This window comes from Gopherus evgoodei, chromosome 8 (genome assembly GCF_007399415.2).
Source record: "Gopherus evgoodei ecotype Sinaloan lineage chromosome 8, rGopEvg1_v1.p, whole genome shotgun sequence".
Classification (NCBI taxonomy): domain Eukaryota; kingdom Metazoa; phylum Chordata; order Testudines; family Testudinidae; genus Gopherus; species Gopherus evgoodei.
The window spans coordinates 102,688,796-102,710,096 of record NC_044329.1 but is presented as its reverse complement, the minus strand read 5'-3'; the positions used below and the strand labels follow the sequence as shown (position 1 = coordinate 102,710,096).

The 21,301-nt window shown below is 42.2% G+C and overlaps 2 protein-coding genes across 2 annotated transcripts; both read right to left on the bottom strand.

Moving 5' to 3' along the window:
• Nucleotides 1-1,513: 1,513 nt before the first annotated feature.
• On the bottom strand, nucleotides 1,514-20,489 carry TXNDC12 (thioredoxin domain containing 12). The gene is made up of 7 exons (XM_030572256.1): nucleotides 20,272-20,489; nucleotides 17,267-17,327; nucleotides 6,036-6,088; nucleotides 5,235-5,308; nucleotides 4,567-4,636; nucleotides 4,392-4,475; nucleotides 1,514-2,419 (listed from the first exon to the last, which is right to left on the bottom strand). The coding sequence occupies exons 1-7, from the start codon at nucleotides 20,366-20,368 to the stop codon at nucleotides 2,340-2,342; spliced, it is 519 nt and encodes a 172-aa protein (XP_030428116.1). The 5' UTR covers nucleotides 20,369-20,489; the 3' UTR covers nucleotides 1,514-2,339.
• Nucleotides 10,550-14,374, bottom strand: KTI12 (KTI12 chromatin associated homolog). The gene has a single exon (XM_030572255.1). The coding sequence runs from the start codon at nucleotides 14,324-14,326 to the stop codon at nucleotides 13,604-13,606; it is 723 nt and encodes a 240-aa protein (XP_030428115.1). The 5' UTR covers nucleotides 14,327-14,374; the 3' UTR covers nucleotides 10,550-13,603.
• Nucleotides 20,490-21,301: the final 812 nt, after the last annotated feature.

The window sequence follows — 21,301 nt, the reverse complement described above, 5'->3', positions numbered from 1 at the left end:
CCTGTTGGGAAGCCCAAGCCCCGTCGGGGTGCCCCTCTCCATTTCCCAGCCAACTCAAAACTGAAACTCCCTTCAGCCTCTCACTCAGCCTCCCCCCAGCTCCTCCCCCAACCTTTGTCCTTTTTCCAGTTTCCTGGGAAGAGGTGTTACCTGGCCTCCAACCGCTCACCTGGGTTCTCAGGTTACATGATCAGGTATGCTCCCTTCCCCAGTGCAGGCAGTCCCAAACTCCTCTGCAACCTCCCCAGGTTAATACTCCCCACTCAGCATTTACATAACACATTATGAACATTTCCACTTTGTCACACTGGGCAACAAAATGGCAGATGAAATTCAGTGTTGATAAATGTGAAGTAATGCACACTGGAAAACATAATCCCAACTATAGACACACAATTATGGGATCTAAATTAACTGTTACCACTCAAGAAAGAGATATTGGAGCCACTGTGGATAGTTCTCTGAAAACATCCACTCAGTGTGCAGCAGCAGTTAAAAAAGTGAACAGAATGTTGGGAATCATTAAGAAAGGGATAGATAATAAGAGCAAAAATATCATATGGCCTCTCTATAAATTCATGCTATGCCCACATCTTGAATGCTGTGTGCAGATGTGGTCGCCCCATCTCAGAAAAGATATATTGGAATTGGAAAAGGTTCAGAAAAGGGCAGCAAAAATGATTAGGGGTATGGAACAACTTCCATATGAGGAGAGATTAGTAAAATTGGGACTTCTCAGCTTGGGAAAAAGAAAAAGATGACTAAGGTTGGATATGATTGAGGTCTATAAAAACAAGACTGGCGTGGAGAAAGTAAATAAGGAAGTGTTATTTACTCCTTATATCACAAGAACTAGGGTAATTAATGAAATTAATAGGCAGCAGGTTTAAAACAAACAAACGGAAGTCTTTCTTTACACAATGCAGTCAACCTGTGGAATTCTTTGCCAGAGGATGTTGTGAAGGCCAAGACTACAACAGGGTCCAAAAGGAACTAGATAAATTCATGGAGGATAGGTCCATCAAATGAATATTAGCCGGGATAGGCAGGGATGGTGTCTCTAGGTGCTGTTTGCTAGAAGCTGGGTATGAGCGACAGGGTATGGATCACTTGATGATAACCTATTCTGTTCGTTTCCTTCAGGGAACCTGGCAATTGGCCATCGTCAGAAGACAGGATACTGAGCTAGATGGATCTTTGGTCTGACCCAGTATGGCCATTCTTATGGGTAAGTGATATATTTTTAGGATATATTAAAAATCATTTTCTTTCCAGTTCCTATAGGTAATCGCTTGGTACTTTTCTGTTCCCGACTTATTGTAAAACAGAAAATAGGCCTGTTCCAACCACTGAAAAGCAGCAGTGATTGTCATTTTTCATAAGAAAGTGAAAGTCTTTTTAATCTGTGACATTCAACATCAGCACTACTACAGTTTAAACATATTTTGAAGTCCTCCAATTCCTAAAAAGAATGGAAAATTACTCCATTCCCCCAAAAAACCTCACCATGCACTTTATTCTTAAAAAGTTTTCATTTTTATTTTTCACCATAGTACAAAAATACAGTACAATGTGATGGCAAGACATTCTCCAAAAACATTTCGCAAAGAAGGGGGAGAACCCCATAATGCTTCAATATAATCTATCTTCTCTTAATAAAACAGTTGAAAGATGAACATACAATAGATAAGTGGAGTTTCAACCTGAATGCAAATAAAGTCAAGTCACAAAGAGTTCCTACAAGAAAAAGAATGTTCAGAGTGACTAATCCACATGCTACTAGATATTAATCAAAATAACTCTATTTGTGTTAGTGTTCATGGCAGAATTATTGGTTTGATTTTTTTTGGCTTTTCCGAATACAGCAGGCTTGAGTCACATCTCCTACTCATGACTATCCTCACTGAAATCAAAGGGATGACTTCATGTCAGTCAAACGTAGGGGAGCAAGCACTGATTGGAGACCAAATGTTGGCTATCTGAAAGTGTAAAAATCATTCCTCTTAAGAAGAGGTTAAGATCTAGGCCTCTGGATACAAGTGGTCATTGTTTATGTGGACAGATCTGATGTATCCATTCAAGATGAAGTTGTGTATGCATGTCCATCAGCTGTAAATAAGCACTGAAGTGTACACTAGACGGGGAGGAGAAGATAATACTGTATTTGATGGAGGTGTGTGAAAAATCAGATAGGGTTTAACCTTCCAGGATATTGAGAGGAGAATTACGTCCTTCCAGTGCAGCTACATTTCTTGGTATGTTTAATGGATTAAAAGAAAAAAAATCATTTATCCTTTCAGAGCTTCAAGGTGATGGAAAAGGAATGTTCAATATATATATTATAATTCATCGCCAAGATGTTTTTGTTTGAAAGCATCTCCTGTCAGCTTCTCTTGGGCTTCCTTCATTCCTTGGACAACTGTCAAATTAAATATACAGAATATCAGCTGGATCATTACTACATATGATATGGAACAAGTAAGGAAGCGTATAATGAAAAGTATTTTTATCAACCAATGGTGCAATTTTATAGAATAAACCCCTTGGAAGTAGCCTGCAAAAGAAAAAAGTTAGGGTTATGCTCTTTTTGCCTTCTATATGATGTATAAAGAAGCATTAAATATCTCCAACCCCCCCCTTTCCCATACCATTTTTAAGTTCATGCCTCATCCACCCTATTTTTGTTGGCTGACTCTATGGACAAAGGAAGAACTAGCAGAATTATGACATCAGATAACAGGCACATAAAACCTGATAATTTGAGAGGGAAGTGGTTTTTAACCACTTTTTTGCTCACAACCTAAATGGCTGAGATGAACTTTAAATACAGATACCCAAGTGTAACACTCCCCTAACAATCTGCATCTCTAAGACCCTCTCCAGTATTACCAAGGAAGACAAGTTTTGCATTCCTCATATGTCTAAGGTAAAAGATAAATAAAAAATAATAATATTGTATGAAGGCTGAGAGCGGTTTTTTTGTTTTGTTTTGTTCTTTTTAAAAGTCACAGCCGCAAAATTCAACAGAAACCTATTTTTCTCTTTTATGGGTCACTTTTAATATAACAGAGCAAAGCTTTTCCTGAATCTATCCCATCAGCATTCGTAAGTGATTCTCCTGTGGCCTGTTACTTCAATGGCAGTTTCATGCCTGCTTCTCTCAGGCACCATAGAAAAATGTCTACCAGAACAATTAAAAGGAATTGAGTTTTTTAATTCAGAATATCATTAGAAAGATTCTCTCTGTTTTACCATGTAAAAAACACACTATCACAGCTCTCGGCCTTGTTGGATCACTCAACAGCAAGGTTGAGCAGTGAACCTGAACTACTCTCTCATAGGCAGGTGGCCTCTCCAGGGTTGAGGTAAACAAGTGGGCCAGCATGGGGAAGCCTGCATTGCTCTACTTGCTGCTGTGATTCAGTCTCCAAGACAACCAACCCACGATTGTTTACAATATACCAGTAAATTGTATCATGAGCTAAATGCATTCTATGAGTAGGGCTTAGTTTTCCTCAAGATCAAGTATGATGCTTTTGGGATGGACTATAAGTCTGGCAAACCCTTAGAGAGGTCTTTTTTTTTCCCCTTGTTATTCCTCTTCATCACCCTCCAAAGAACAGAATAGCTACCCTTCCCAACTGATTATTTTAGGGCCATGTCTACAATCTCCCTCCAGATCATCTCCACTGGTGTTAGCAGTCTTGGGAGTCGTAATGTAGACTGGCACAGCTGTAATCAATGTCAATTAGACCCACTCTTAACATGGTTAGATGACATGGTTCTTAAAATGCTAGCAGCATCTGATCTATACTAGGGCTCTGAAGATTTCTGATACTGACAGAGTTAGGCTGGCAAGATATTTTTGAAAAAAGTTTCCAGAGCATAGACAGGGCCCAAGAGATTCACAATCAGACATTTCTTGATTTGAGAACAGAGTGTTGTTAATTAACCAGCTTATATCACACATAACAGGGCCACATTGCTCACAGCTAGCACCTGGTCCTAATGTCTTTTTACATACTTTACTGAAGAGATAGAAAACAAAGTCAATTAATTCTTCTTAAATGAGGTTGTCTTCTTACAGTTGTGTGAAAAGGGAAAGTACACAAATGGAGAAGTGTCCACATTTACATCAGAAGTCACAGGCTGAATTTGAAATGACCAGAAAAGCTTTTATTTTACATCATGATTCTGTAATACAGGTCTATCCATCCACCCACAAGATGCAAAAAAACCCATTCATTCGCCTTATTTGTAACAGCTTCCAGCTGTGCTGTAAACTACAGGTTACCTCCACTCAAAAACCAAGCGTACATTAGCTGCCATTCCTATGACATACCTGCAATGCACTCCCACTCAATTCAAATTTAGAGCTCATTCTCGCATACCTTGATCAGCATTGATGTAGAAATACTTGTAGCTTGGGTTTCCTTTCTCATTTATAATCTCTGGATGGACCTTCCCACTGGGATCTGTGAAACGAGAAAGTGATTAAAATGTGTAGGTGGTGAGGATGACAAAGTAGTCCTATAAGAGGCTGTAACAACAGTGAGCATGCCTTACCCATGAAAAGGATTCTGGGAATATAACCACCATCAGGGCTAAAAGCTTCATCCTTTGGCTCTTCTTCATCCTAGGTGTGCAAGACAGAAGTAAGACAACATTCTGCTTTCTAAGCAAGGGATCTAACAAAATGTAACATTTACTTTAAAACTATTTTCTTCCAGTGGCTGTTATAAAATGGTAGATTTAATTAACATGAACAGCTTGAAAAGAAGATAAATGACTGCAAAATCCTCTACTTTTGTCAACAAAGGAAAAAGGTCACCCAGCAAGTAACAGTTGTAAAGATAATTGTAAAATTAAATCAAATATTTTCACCAATTTACATTAAATGGACTCTCTATTTTGGTCCTGGAATGTTTTATAGGTAATAAATGTGTATAGAAAAGCGATTTCCTTTCCTATTATTGGGGAATAGTACAATGTACAGATTGTTAAAAATAAAATGGAAGAGAATCAGCTACATGAACAAAACCATATAACAATACAGTAAAGGTTTTATTTTTTAAACAGTCAGTTGTATCAGTCAATACTTTGTATCTAATCAATAATACTAAGAATTTAGTTAGGAAGGGATGGAGTCAGGCGAAATAAATAATTATAAGAAATAAGTGACAAATGCTCAGTTACAAAATAGTAGCATGGACATGAACTGTAGGGAAGCCTACCTCAAGGTTTACCATAATAAAATTATGGGCAAGTTCGGAGATCTCCTTGGATTCAGCAAACTTTGGCTTTAAAGCTAAGAAGAAAAAGAAGGGAGGGAGAGAGAAGAGAAAACTGTAAGAAAAAACCCAACACCATTCAGACCTACAGCAAAATCACCACTCCATCCCTTCTTCTAGAGGTTAGGTGCTCATCACTGAATAGTAAGTAACCAAATCTTTGTCTCAAATTACTGAACCCATAACCCAGAGTGAAAGCTAACTAGCCCAATCCTCAGTGATCAGTCAGATGAATAATACCAGCCAAAAATAGTCATATGGGTAATTTTTGAACCAATCGTACAGAAGCAAAAAGCTTTCTCTACCCATTATCAGTCACCTAAACTACCCAATCCACCTCACCTACATTTGTAGACCTATGTCATTATGGTTAGCCAGTTCCATTACATCACTGAACGAGGCGAAAATCTAACCATCCACTGAGAAAGACCAGTTTGGAATATGCAGGTTTACTGGTCTTTCAAACTTTTATAATTTTCCATACCAAGGATTAGGCCTTCAATAGAAATGGAAGGTACCTCCCATTTGGTGTGTGTTTTTTTAAAAAAACAAACAAATTTATAGCATGGATTTGGACAGCTATTAATTTATTGCATTGAAGATTTCTATTGGTGCACTATTATATGGATCTGAGCAAAAAGCAAATATAACACATATTATGGTTCAAATGTAAATAATAATTGACCTGTACAAAGAAACCTTCCATTAAGGATTTTAAAATGCTCTAGAATTAAATTCACATACCTTTGCAAGCTCCACACCAGGACTTGTGGATGATAATCATTAGAGGCAAACCACTTAAGAAAAAAACAAAGCACAACTGACATCAATTCTAAGACACTTAACAAGACTGCATTCCTCAATGAAACTCTGAAATGCACTTTTCAGTAATTAAAACTTTTAAAAAGGCCCTAGCTACTGGAAAAGGTCATAGATGTAAACTGATTCTATTGTGCTCCCAAAGCTTTGTTTTCTTGCTAAAGTCTTCCCAAGTTATAAACATCAGCACCAAATAATTCAATAAAATGCCACTGTGACTCTCTCTGCCACAAAATGGGATTCTGGAACCCTCATATTCACCACTGTGATATGATTATGTTTTGTACAAAGATGCCTTGTGAGGTATCATTTGAGAAGTTATGATTGGCTGAACATTACTATTCTGATGAATTGTGTGTGTTACCATTGTATCTGAAGTCATGAAGTTTTGCTCTGTGTGCGTATGACTGAAATATATTGAGTCTGGGAAACGCCCACAACTAGCCGTTCACTGGTAACAAAGGAGCTGCTAACACTGACAAGATAGGTTTCAGAGTGGTAGCCTGTATCAGCAAACACAATGAGGAATCCTTGTGGCACCTTAGAGACTAACAAATTTATTTGAGCATAAGTTTTCATGGGCTACAACCCACTTCATCAGATGCAAGACAAAACAGATTTACATCAAGGTCAGACATGTTGCTGCCCCATTAAGAAGAATCCATTCTCCCAGTGACTCCTCAGAGAGGACATGTACATAATGGGGGCTATCTAACCCCCACTTCCCTGCAAGGATCTTTCTAGCACCTGGACAGAAAGTATAAATGAGGGTCAATGACATCACCACTGGGCCTTTCTCCTCCCCCTATTCAACATCTGGAAGATTGTTTGGAAGACAAAGGCTTTGAACTGAGGAGATTGGCAGGCTGAGAAGAGAATTCAGCCTGTGTATTGAGAACTGCAAATGGCCTGGAACATCCAGTGGGGTGAGAAAAACTGCTTGATTCAAATCTTGTTTAGTCTAATAAAGTGTAGAATTTAGACTGTAATTTTCTTTTCTTATGTAAGCAATATTAGAAGTGTCAGGCATAGCGATCAATCACTTAAAATCTATTTTTTGTAGTTAATAAACTTATTTTAATGTTTTATCCTTACCAGTGAATTTGTTTGAAGTGCCTGGAGAATCTGCTCAGATTACAAAGGCTGAGCACATCCACTATCCTTCGACGAAATGGTGAACTAATTAATGAGTTTGCATTGTTCAAGAGAAGGTCTCGAGCAGTGTAAGACAGTACATTTCTGGGGTGCAAGACTTGGGACCTGAGGGATTAGCTGGTGTCTCCCTTTCTGTATAGGTCATGAGTAGGTTCGAGAGCTTCATACAATTTAGCTCGCTATGTCTCTGCATGTTGTTGGCTGAGTGATCACAGCACCTGAAGAGGTTTGCTACTTGTCACTACAACAGCATTGTAAGAGTCAGCCCAGGGAGGAGAGTTAAGGGGGCACAGTGGTCCGACAGTTCCAGGTTGTAGCCTGGAAACAGTTAAAAAATAATAATGAATAAGCTGATTGATGGCCAAAGACCAGAACAATCTCATTCTCTAAGTGGTAATGATGGCTATTGGTATAGTTATATGGCACCTATTCACTCTGTCAGGCACTAAAAATCTATGATCTACAACAACAGAAATGAGGTCGTGGTAACAGAATGTTAAGAACATAAGAACGGCCATATTGGGTCAGACTAATGGTCCATCTAGCCCAGTATCTTGTCCTCCAACAACAGCTGGTGCCAGATGCTTCAGAGGTAATGAACAGAGCAGGACAATTATCAAGTAGTCCAGTCTCAGCTTCTGGCAAAAGGTTCTCAAAAGATAATTTCATGAGCCCACTCCCATTCCCTTTCTCTAGACCAGGAGTTGGCAACCTTTCAGAAGTGGTGTGCCGAGTCTTCATTTATTCAATCTTATTTAAAGTTTCGCGTGCCAGAAATATATTTTAATGTTTTTAGAAGGTCTCTTTCTATAAGTCTACAACATATAACTAAACTATTGTTGTATATAAAGTAAATAAGGTTTTAAAAATGTTTAAGAAGCTTCATTTAAAATTAAATTAAAATGCAGAGCGCCCCAGACCGGTGGCCAGGACACGGGCAGTATGAGTGCCACTGAAAATCAGCTCGCATGCCACCTTCAGCACACGTGCCATAGGTTGCCTACCCTGCTCTAGACTTTCTGATGAAGCAACAACCCTCTATCAGAAACATTCCATAAACCCTTGTGTTGGTTTTCATATTCCTTTCGATGAAGCACGTTGGGAATCACCAAAAGTATCTTGGGGCTCACTTGAGGAGGAAATGTGGAGAGCTGCAGATGTGGGCTCATATGAAGGACATTGTTTAAAATAGGGGTTCCCTCAATCAACTACTAGAAGTTTTTGCTGAACCTTTCTGAAGAGTCCAAATACTGATTTGCTAGTTCCTTCATATATACTTATTATTAAACAAAACTCCCAAGAAAAAGTAAACATTTTTCTACTATATCTGTAGATTTTAAAGCCAGAAGGGACAATTATGATCTAGTCTATTTCATTCTACATAATACAAGTCAGAGAGCCACACCCACTAATTTCTGCATCAGCAGAAGCCCCTAACTTCAATTTGAGCTATAGTATATCTTTCAGAAAGACATCTTAGTCATTTAAAGACTTAAAGTAATTGAGAACCCATTTGTATCCCCATACAAGTTGTTCTAATACTTAATTATTTAACTGTTTAAAAATTTACACTTTATTTCTAGTCTGAATTTGCCTAGCTTCAGTTTCAAATCACTAGATATTTTTATACCTTTGTCTGATGTATTAGTCATGTACCATCAGAAATCTCTTCCCCATGCAGGTACTTGTAGACAATGATCAAGTCATCTCTTAACCTTCTCTTGGATAAGCTAAACAGAGTTTCTTAGGTCTTTCCCTGTCAGTCAGGTTTCCCAGACATCAAATCATTCTAGTAGGTCTTTTCTGAACCCTTTCCAAAGAGTGGACACAGGATTTCTTCCCACATTACTTCTCAACTCAACCTGTCCTTCCTCAATCCTACCTTCTCTCTCTACCAAAGCAAAACAAACTCTCTCCAATTTAGCCCAACCAAGACCTTTGGTCGAATCCTCCTTTAACAATGCTTCAAACAGAGGATCCCCTTGTTTAACTCCCCTTTTAATTAAAATAGACTCTGTACAATTATCACCCGCCCACACCCGTGTAAAACAATCCTCATAGAGATCCCTAATGATTTCAATAAAATGCTGATGGATTCCGAACCTTTTCAATCCAGCCACTATATGGCCATGTGTCCTACTAATTCTGTATACAGAGATACCACCTGTTAATAAATTAACTCCAAGCAAACAAGTTCTTCTAAAATCTTGTCCTAGAAAGGACTCCTGCTTCTTCACTAACATCTCAGAGTTATATAGCACTTTCCACAAAGCAAGATTCCTCCGCGCTAGAAAGCCGCCATCTCTAGGGTAGACTTTTGAGGGTTTTTGTCTTTATTTTCTTCAGTTTGGGAAGTATGAAATTGACCTGGTCTAACATACTGCTAATTCAGAAATACATTTTAACACATGATCAGAAAACGGCACACTTACAGGTAGAGTTGATAAACAACATGTGATTTGATTGGAGTGGATTATTTCAATAAACTGGGTGGGGGGGTATTTGCGTTGTTTTTTTGAAAATACAAAGCCAAACAATATTTCCCCCAAGATTTGTATATCAGCTAAGCCTTGACTTCCATTTTAAGTCACCAAGTTGTTTTTTTTGAAGGTTTTTTGGATATAGGAATATGAAGTCATTCCAGACAGAACCTGAAAGTGTTAGCCTTAGGGAGAGAGGGAACATGCCTGGTGTAGTAACTAGATTTCTAGCTACATATATTTCATACCATGCTGTGAAGAACATAGGAAAGGGCCGCTACAACTGTCATTTTACACAGATTGTGATTGGGTAAAGAGTAAGAAGTTACACTGAATGAAGTTTTTAATTAAATATGGATCATGGTAGTCCAAAACAGTTTTGATGGAGGTAAGTTCACTGGTTAGTGAAAATAAAAGTAAATACTGCCTTTGTTTTCTTGAAAACAAAATTTTATGGAAAAATGTACAGGGGGGTCACTAAGATGGAGTCAAATTTTTGAAACAAATTTTACATAGCATTTTTTGACATCTTACATTAAAAATAAGAATTTCAGAAGATGACTTTACTGCTCATTACTTCAGTCAGGGCTAAGATTTCACTCATGTTGTTCATTTGCTGTAGGCATCTCTGTTTGGATGATATACTTTCATATGTATAGTGAGTTTCACTTTTATTTATAATCACTTTCAGGTTTTCATGCAAACAGCACAATGCTATAACCCAAGCCTGCACAACTCGTAAAGCGGTGAGGGCCACATTACTCCAAAGAAAACAGCTGCTGGGATTTAAAGGGCTCCGGGGCTCCCCCTGGCTGCGGGCAGCTCAGAGCCCTTTCAATCCTGGCCACAGCTGGGATTTAAAGGGCTCTGGGCTGCCCACCGGCGCTGTGTTTCTCGTGTGCGTGGGATTTGGAATCCCCTAGCGGGCTGTATGTTGTGCAGGCCTACTATAACCTTTGGCCTGTTAACACTGCAGGGGAATATTATAAAAACTGTTTAAAAATAAAAAAAAGTCATGCAAGTCAATCAGCTGTACAGGGTTAGCCAGAACTTGTTTGCATACAAGAAAAACTAAGCAAGAAAGTATGAGATTATAACTAGGAATAATATGATGAAGAAAAGGAAAATGTATCTGAATAGCAGGGGGGAAAAAAACTCCATCAGTTAGATACATTCAGCTGTGGAAATAATCTCTTAAAAGGAAGTAGTGCACACCATTAGTTGCGATACTTGAAGACAAGACAAAAAGTTCTGCAGAGCAGAGACGCGATACATTGAGGTTTTTTTCCCACCTCGCACAGCTCTAAGATTTTTTTTTTTTGACTTGACAGTCTCTCTTTGCAACTTATAGTCTTTTTCTAACAAGAGAGGGGCATGTAAAAGGAAAAATGTAACAGGAGGATTTTTAAAGCCACATCACAATGGCCACACACCTTTAGTAAGATAGATCCCAAACCCCTTCACAGGGCCAGAGGCTGCTGCAGCCAGAGGGATATGGGCCAAGAAATACCCCCATGTAAAAAGTGGCAGTATCTTTGCAGGGACAGCTGATACATGGAGAACACAGAAGGCAATCTGGCACCAGAGAAAGCGCACAATAGATGCAGGCAAGGAGCCAGGATTTTAGAGGAGTGTGGCATGGGATTTTTGCCAATTAAGCTTAAAGTAAAAGTCTTCTGAGGGCAGTGGTGGTAGAGTTAATGCTTGATTCAATTGAAACTAGATTGTTCCTTACATTATATTGTTCCATCTTGCAGTGGATGATGGCATTGAATTACCTAAATTTATAGAAAAGAATGGGAGGTATGAATGGAAGAGCCCTTCCAGTTATAACCAATTATAGTCCTGAGTACTAAGAAAGGGAGGAAATTGTGCTAAGAGAAGCATGTATGGTCAATTTCAATTTTAACCACAGAAATATATTATCAGCATAGATGCTGTTTCTCTGTAGTATACACAGAACATGGGCACATATTTTCCTGCCCAAAATAATATTAGAACATCAAACATACTAAGGGATGTTGAGAAAACAGAATGTTACACCTCCACGGATTTCTTTCATGTAGCTCAGCATGATTTTGCCCTTTAATTTTCTTCAGCAGTAAGGTGACAGATTTATCCAAAAGATATACTGAAGTTATAACAGTATCAATGATTCCCATTTAATAAGGAAACACAGTCCTGCCAGCCAGCACCTGGTCTAGTATCACACTCTACTATCAAGGGCAAGATTATCTAGACAGATTTTAAACTGAAGGGTTTATCATTACTAAAATACAATTCTCTGCAAATCATGTCTCAGAAATGTTTTACCGCTTTTGACCACACATTTCCCAGCTTTTATTCTTTTCCATTTAACTTCCCAAAGGGGGCAAAGTGGGGTCTCTTTACACAGCAGCTATAGTCATTTTTCAGTCTCACAATATACAAATCCATGTAGTGACTGGTAGATATTATTAGGCAGTCAGAGCGTATGGACTTTTATACTCACTGAAGTGACCCCTCCACTTTATCCCATCATTCCAGACAAAGAAATGAATGTTTAATAGGGAGGGAAGCCTTCCTCAAAAGGCAAAGAGAAGCAGCTATGCATATGCAGGGAGAGGGTTCATACTAAGATTAGAGTTAAATAGAAGGACAGGATCCACAGCTGAGGTAGGAAGCAGGGATGTCTGTAAACAGGAATTAGTGCATGGCAAGCTGGGGTGTAAATCTACAGCCCTCTAGTATATCATTCACTAACTGTGTGGCCCATGCTGCTGCTCACTAAAAATTACCTAGTGTGCTTTGACCTACTACTGTTCACAGAGCACTAGGGAAATTTTAGTGCACAGTAGGAGGTGCATGCAGTTACTGGGAAGCACAGTACAGAATGTAGATTTACACCCCACTTGCCATATGCTAACTTGCCATATAATCTCTTAATTAAGGCACATAAAAAGAGTTCCAAGGGCTGTATGCAATCAGAGCAGATATGGTAATAACGAAGTACAATTCAGATCATCCTCATTGTGAGAGCACCTACTGTTAACTGAACAATTAGTGTAGTTAGCCCATGATCTACTAATGACTTTGGAAAAGAAGCCACAGAAAGTTGCTGAAATAATTGTTTTGAAAGTAAATTATTTCATTCCATCCTAGGCACAGGATTTCAAAAAAAGAAACAGACATTTGAGTACACTAAGTACGCAAGTTTCCACTGTCCAAATTTTGAAGATTAATTTCCTGGGTTCAGACAAACTTTTGAAAACACCAGCATTTTTTAAAAAGGCTTTAAGTCCCAATCCTAGAGCAGCAAGGCCTCCTTTGTACAGTTTGATGTATACATCTTATCTTTGCCTTATTTAGAAAAAACTCAGATGAAAGATTGTTCTTTCTCAAGATGTTGCAGCAGCATGAGAGCTCGGCTCCCCTGTAGCATTCTTCTTCGGACACTGCAGAGGCCATATAGTTAGTGGGGTTTGGCTCTCCATAGCCCCATTAGTAGACTTTTTGGACGCCTGAGGACCTGATGGCTAGCTGCCTTTGTCAGGCTTTCCTACTCAGTTGCTGAGGCTGCTACTGGGGGGGAAGTGGTGCGCGTGCACACCCACAACTCCTGTTAGCAGGTATCATGGACCACCACAGCTGGTTCCCCACACCCACTCTGGCTGGATACTCTTACTCTGATGATGGGTAATGCAGGGCCCTCCTCCTATCAGCACAGATTCCTGGTCCAGGCACTGGAGAACAATGACTAGGAAAAGCCAACTTCCTGTTGGCAGAGACTCTTATTTTGGGGTGTGTGGAGGCTCTCAGTGACTGGACCCCATTAGCCGGCCCTCCTGTGCAGACGCTGGACTGGGGAGACTACAGGGGTCACTGGATACTGCGGCTCAGGTATTGCAGGAACATGTTGGCCAGCTGGGGCAGGTTCTCCTCACTGGGGTGCATTTTGGTATAGCTGATGAACTGCCTACGGAGCCGACTCAGCTCAGCCATACCCAGGGGCCGGTTCAGCACCAGCCCTTCGCTGGCCCCAGACACCTGGATCAGCTCCCCAGGCTGGGCCCCACTCCTCTGGGCAGCCAGCACGGCAGCCAGCACTTCCTGGGTGACCCGGTCCAGCTGGTGGAGAAAGCCGGCGGACTGCAGGGGCTGCGAGCGGGTGGACTGGTTGGGCGGGGGCGGCCTGCTCTCGAAGAGGGCGGCGCGGATCTCCGCCAGCGGCAGCGGCTCCTGCCCGTGCACGGTGAAGAGGGGCCGGTCCCAGCGGTTCCGTGAGTCCGGGGTCTCGAAGGGGCCCGCGGACGGGTGCGGGGCGCCCCCCGCGCAGTGCAGCAGGCAATGCGGCGTGCCCGCATGCTTGGTCACGCAGTAGAGCTCGTAGCGGAAGCTCTTCAGCTCGTTCCCCGCGTCGACGATCACCACGTCCCGCCGGCTCAGCCGCCGCTCCACCTCGGCGCGCAACGCCGCGCGGCCCCCCACCGCCTCTGCCACCACGTGCACCGGCCGCTCCTCCTCGCTCAGCGCCCCCCGCAGCTCCTCGGCCCGGCGGCTCTTCCCGCTGCCCGCCAGCCCGCACAACACCACAAGCGGCATCTTCCTGCCACGGCCAGGGACGCCGCCATTGTAACCCGGAAGTCCATCCCAAGCACATCCGCGGAGGTCAAGCAACGTCATTCCCGTCCCCAGGGCAACAAGAGGGATTGGCCCTAAGCATGAGACGATGTCAGGCTCTAACGCCCCTATGTAGGGAGGGGAGGGCTGGGGACGAGGGAAGCGCATCCCATGCCATGGCAACCAGTCACCCCACGGCACTGCCATTGCCCCATGGCCTGGCAACCAGTCACCCCACGGCACTGTCACCCCACCAGGCGCGCCCCATGCCATGGCAACCAGTCACCCCATGACACTGCCATTGCCCCATGGCATTGCCATTGCCCCATGACATGGCAACCAGTCACCCCACGGCACTGCCACCCACCGGGCATCGCCCCATGCCAACGCAACCAGTCACCCCACGGCACTGTCACCCCACCAGGCGCGCCCCATGCCATGGCAACCAGCCACCCCACGGCACTGCCACCCCACCGGGCACGCCCCATGCCATGGCAACCAGTCACCCCATGACACTGCCATTGCCCCATGACATGGCAACCAGTCACCCCACGGCACTGCCACCCACCGGGCATCGCCCCATGCCAACGCAACCAGCCACCCCATGGCACTGCCATTGCCCCATGGCATGGCAACCAGCCACCCCACGGCACTGTCACTCCACCGGGCACGCCCCATGCCATGGCAACCAGTCACCCCATGACACTGCCATTGCCCCATGACATGGCAACCAGTCACCCCACGGCACTGCCACCTCACCGGGCATCGCCCCATGCCAACGCAACCAGCCACCCCATGGCACTGCCATTGCCCCATGGCATGGCAACCAGCCACCCCACAGGGCATAACCCCAGGCCATGGCAACCAACCACCCCACAGCACTGACACCCCACCAGGCATCGCCCCATACCATCGCAACCAGCCACCCCATGGCATTACCACCCCACCAGGCGTGTCCCATGCCATTGCAACCAGCCACCCCATGGCATTACCACCCCACCGGGCACGCCCCATGCCATGGCAACCAGTCAGCCCACGGCACTACCATCCCACCGCGCATCGCCCCATGCCATGGCAACCAGTCACCCCACGGCACTGCCACCCCACCAGGTGCGCCACATGCCATGGCAACCAGTCACCCCACGGCACTGCCACCCCACCGGGCATCGCCCCATGCCAATGCAACCAGCCACCCCATGGCACTGCCATTGCCCCATGGCATGGCAACCAGCCACTCCACAGGGCATAACCCCAGGCCATGGCAACCAACCACCCCACAGCACTGATACCCCACCAGACATCGCCCCATGCCATTGCAACCAGCCACCCCATGGCATTACCACCCCACCGGACATGCCCCATGCCATCGCAACCAGCCACCCCATGGCATTACCACCCCACTGGGCGTGCCCCATGCCAGGGCAACCAGCCACACCTTGGCACTGCCATGCCACAGGGCATCACCCCAGGCCATGGCAACCAGCCACCCCCCGGCACTGACACCCCAGAGAGCATCACCCCAGACCATTGTACACAGCTTCTCCATAGCACATAGCCACCTCACGGTGCCACCCCAGGGCATGACACTCAGTCACCCCATCACACGCACACACACAGGGTTTTGTCTCACCTACACACAAGGTTTTGTCTCACCTATGCACTCCTTGGTCCCATACAAGCTTTGCCACTCACAGACACTCAGATACTACAAAAAGAACAGGCGTACTTGTGGCACCTGAGAGACTAAAATTTATTTGAGCATAAGTCCCACTTCATCTGATGAACTGGGCTGTAGCCCATGAAAGCTTATGCTCAAATAAATTTGTTAGTCTCTCAGGTGCCACAAGTACTCCTGTTCTTTTTGCGGATACAGACTAACACAGCTGCTACTCTGAAACCTGGAAGATACTACAGAATCTGGATAGAGATGTCACCTGGGTCTGCCCTTCCAGCAATGGAAGATGAGGCTTTGAAATTCACTGACTGATCATTCACTGCATTAGCCAAGACTAAGGAAGAGACAGCTCACTGTCAATGCTTGACAACCTCCCACCCACTGGCTTGTCTCGCTAAATGTAAGGCGGACTGCGTAAGATCACATATTACTTTTCTATGGAAAAACAATAGTGCAGTAATTACCACAAATACTGCAGTAGCATGGTTTTTGGGAAGGCATATCACATGGATGCCATTACATACAGTTAACTGCCACCTTAGATTTCTCTAACTGCACCTACTATGTTAATTTTATGTCCTTATTACACATTCTCATATTGTGAGTGGGAAAAAACAGATGGATCAGTTTGAACGCAAAATTCAAATTCTAGCTATATCTTTCACAAAAAGGTAGGCTGTAATTTTATATTTTTTAAAATAAGAAAATATTTTACACTTCCAGATTGGTGTCACAGATGATAGTAAAATAATCCTTTCAATTAACTCTATGGCCTCAGTCCTGCAAACATTTATGCATGCAATGGCAAGTAGTCTTGTTGAGCTCCAAACAAAATATTCATGTACATAAAGTTAAGCACTTGTTTAAATGTTTGCAGGACTGGGGCCTATGTTTCTTTCTATATTGTAATAGGTTGTCAAAAAGCATGATAATCTTCTGTTCAGCTCAATGATGCAATACAGCCACAATCCAAGCAACTGGATTTTTGGGTAGACCTATGTAAATTTATGAAGATCTACACGGCCTCAAGGATCTATCTATCTGGAAGATCTGATTGCAGGATCAGAGTTTATCATTAACAAATGTAAAATGCTTTCTCTCTGATGTATTATCTGGGTCTGTAGGTTCTCCTATACCACCTGGATATATTTACACATAACTAGTCTGATTAAATATAGGATCAGTGCAGAATCTTTTTTCTCTTTTTAATGTAAAGCCACTCTGTGAATTTCAATTGTATAACATACCTGGCTGCTGCCTCTTTCTTCCCATCTTCTAGTGTCCTCCAATGAATGTGATCTCCAAAACCTGGAAAAGGGAAAGGTTTATAAAAGTAGCATGATTTAAGATGTCAAATGACAGATAAATATATTTTCTGACACTTAAGGACACGATCAACTAGTTTTATTTCCCTTCTTTTAGCAAGAATGTTTTTAATATGTAACCATTTGTTTTCAATATTCATACTCACTATCACTGGAACAGGGCCCTGCTCCAGGCACCAGCCCAGCAAGCAGCTGCTTGGGGCGGCCAATGGTGAGGGGCGGCACGTCTGGGTCTTGGGCGGCGGGTCCCTCAGTCCCTCTCGGAGCAAAGGACCAGCTGCTGAATTGCCGCCAAAGACTGAAGCAATGGTGGTAGAGCTGCAGATTGCAATTGCAGCTTTTTTTTCCTTTTTCTTTCTTTTTTTCTTTCTTTCTTTTTGCTGCTTGGGGCGGCAAAAACCCTGGAGCTGGCCCTGCTCTTGAATCTCTGTTCTTGGATAATAAACTTACTCTTGTACTATACATATATCTAAGTGCTGTGTGTTCAGCAGAGCTGTGTTCTAAGGTATAACTAGTAAAATGTGGGGTATTGTTCCTTTGGAAACAGTAGGCCTAGTAATTCTAAGTGTTCAGTGAATAAGCAGCTGGATCTTACAGAGAGTGTTCAGAGGACTTGGGAGAGGGGTGTGCCTATTGCTAACCTGCAGAGAGAAAGCAAGGTCTGCAGAGCCCTGGAGGGTAGCACTGCCAGAGGCTGGGGTAGTCAGGGAGCTGACGCACAGGCAAGATTTCCTCATACTAAGGATGAGCAATACCAAGGTGCTTCACGCCCCTGGATATGCCCAGGAATCATCAAATTTCATCTGTGAATATTGGATTTTTTGGGTAAAATTAATTTTCATAATCTTCTTTCATAATATGCAATGTCTAAGAAGATTGGGGAAAATTCCAATATTCATACATTTTAGTCAATTATTAAAGAACATGGGGGCTCAGTTCTGCATGCCCTTATTCATACAAGAAGTCCCACCAATTCTGTAATTAACAGATATGCAATCCAAGCTGCGTATCCTGAACTGAAAACAAGGATAGGATGCAGAATGGCACCAAGATCTGCTATCTGATGATAGAGCTGGCATCTATCAGCATTATCCATCGAATACGATAGTAGGTTTGTCTCTGTGTCACTCTGAAGTTTAGAATGTCTGTTGAGTTAGTGTGAAGCTATGGAAACAGCTACAAACAGAGCTGAGAGCTCTTTTTGTATAGAATATTACTAGGTTCATTCACCACTGGGATTCACAGCCTGTTACTGTCCAGTGTTGAAGTTCTCAGAAATTTTTTTTGCTTTTTTCACACATTATGAATTACACCCATACAACAGCATGGCTTTCACCTATCACTATGCTATTTTTCTATTTAGTGTTAATCAGTACATAAGTGTGCCTATCCAGGCCTGCAGGCATCTTTGCCATATATTAAAAATTTAACCATACTGCTACAATATATTTCTGTATAGGACTAAATTCTATCATCTGTTAAAGTGCCTTTTCTGCAAAAGTATTTAAGTATGTGTTTCACTTTTAGTACATGCTTAAATCTAGTTCAATGTGACTTAAGTATATGCTTGCTTAAGCATTTTGCCGAATCAGGCTGTAAATAGGCAGAAGTCTCTGATGTTAATAGGGACAAGACTGTATGGTGTAAGGGAACCTTACATAACATACGCAAGGGGAGGAAGAGGAGCATTATTTCTTGTAATCAAAGATATTTAAATACACATTAGATCACAGTTTTTTCTAGTAAGCAAGGATGACTACATTCATTAACAATAAAATCATCACAGTCTTCCCTCCCTCCCTCCCATGACCTGACTAATATTAATAGTTTTATTATCAACAAAATTAAGAACCTTTCCATGGTGAATGGAATTCTGTTACTAACAAAATGCAACACTCAACAGCTTATGAAATAACCTTATTTTTAAAAATAGGGACCTATGGAGTTTAAATTCAACTATCAAAAAAGATAACTAGTAATACTAAAGACACTTCTTCCCTGTCACTGAAGAACATAGTCAAGAACATTGATGCACTGACTGAACCTGCTCTTCATATTCCAGACTTTAGAACAAAGATAGGGAAGTAAAGTAAGGTGGACTGAACAGAGCTGGGGAAAGATAAATCCAAATCATGGTACAGTACAGGATGGTCGAACAACTACAGGTTTATTAAGAAAAGCTGAAATCAGTAAGTAACGTAAAAAGTAAAATAATATGGCTAGAAGGGATTGAGTCAGAACAAGTGACAAGAGAGGGGATTGTAGTGGAAGTACAGCTTCCTGGAATTTGAACAGTAGAGAGAGCTAAAAACTAAAGGAAAAAATATAAAATACCCACTTGATCACCTATTTCCTAGCCATACCCCAATGTGCTTACATTGCATAGTTGTAGGGATGTCAAAATGGGACAATCTGAAGGGGAAATTGAAATTTTAATTGAGATTTCTTTGAAAGACCCTTTACAAAATCCTTCAACACCAAAGAAATTTTAGAAACTGCCTTAAAGCTAACTCAGGATGAACAAATCTTCAAAAAGAGAATGAGACTTGGCAGGTCTGCTACAGCCAGCAATTGGCAGTTTTGAAAAAGAATAAACCTGCCAAGCCCCCTCTTCTCCACTCCCACAATATTAACGCATTTCCTACTGTATCAGGACTGCACTGCAATTGTTCATAACTAATATATGGCCTGGCACCATAATATCTTGTATATTTCAGACTCAGTTCTACCACTAAAGCACTTAGTCCTTACCCCCTCACCGATGAAATTTACCTAAATAATCAAAATTACTATTTGAATGCATTATTGCAAATATTAAATACATTTCTGGAGTGCGGGGAAGGGATCCTCCTGATTACAGATTTATTTAGTTATTTATAGCAATCATAAAAGTTGAAATACAAACAAAAAGAAAAGAGATGCCTAACCCTTTCCAAGCCCTTCTCCAGCAGAGGATGTGGTAAGCACCAGGAAAATCAGGCAAAGAAATAGACTGGAGAGTGCTGCTGCTAATTGAATCTTCATGGTGTCTGCTTGGATCCTCGGCAGCACAATGAATACGTCTCGATAGCCACAGTCAGCAAGATCAGATCAGATAAGCTTGGGAGTTTGGGAGGTATGTGTGTGTGTGTGTGTGTGTGTGTGTGTGTTTCTTAACCCAGGAAGTGATTTTGGGCGGATGTGGGTGGCGCTTCAGAGTCCTGTGTCAGGTTAATAATAGAAGGAACAGATCGCCCAAAATCTAAATGAGAGACTTGACAAAATTATTTCTGTTCTATAGTTACAGCTCTGCATAGTTGTTTCCAAACTGGCCACTTTCCGACAAGAGAAATTGCCGGGGGACATTTAAATAGTAATGTCATATAGATTTGAAAGGGGGAGCTCATCCAATTCACACATGCAAACTAGTTGTGCCGCCAGCCCCTCATGAGTAGTAATATTGCTCAAGTTCAGATTTTGGCTAAAACTGTAACTGTTACCAGAATGATTTAATGTTTAACTAACCCAGTCTACATATGTCTTGTAGAATTGACAGAGAGTTGGTCGAAATTGATTGGTTGCTCTTCAGCACCTGCTAGCGAGGGATGGATTTCAGTGTTATTTTATTCTGTACTAAAAAAGGTGGCGCTTATATATCACTATGCTCAAAGTGGAACAATCTTCGGGGTTCGATACATTAATGCGTAGCTGTTTGCAAGCGGAGAAAGTAAAAGATGGATTATCGCAGATCTTGAGTTATATGATTTACAAATTGGAATCTGTGGGATTTTCCCAGAGCTATCACATTTAAAAACCTGCTTCTTAAAGTCTGCCTTACTGTACAAGTCTTGACCAGCCAGCCTCTAAAACCTGGAATCCTGAGAACTAGCCCATCAGGCTGCTAACTCTAGTCAATTGGCGACTGGAATCTTCTTGGGACAAACTACATCGGTTTGCAACCCTGATCTCACTTGTACT

Bases quoted from the DNA above. Each gene is read 5' to 3' on its own strand.
- KTI12 (XM_030572255.1), bottom strand. From the start codon at position 14,326: ATGCCGCTTGTGGTGTTGTGCGGGCTGGCGGGCAGCGGGAAGAGCCGC.
- TXNDC12 (XM_030572256.1), bottom strand. From the start codon at position 20,368: ATGAAGATTCAATTAGCAGCAGCACTCTCCAGTCTATTTCTTTGCCTG. The intron at 6,089-17,266 runs GTATGTTATACA...TTTTTTCTTAAG, and splicing joins AAGAAAGAGGCAGCAGCCAG to TGGTTTGCCTCTAATGATTA. The intron at 5,309-6,035 runs GTATGTGAATTT...TTTTCTTCTTAG, and splicing joins CTGGTGTGGAGCTTGCAAAG to CTTTAAAGCCAAAGTTTGCT.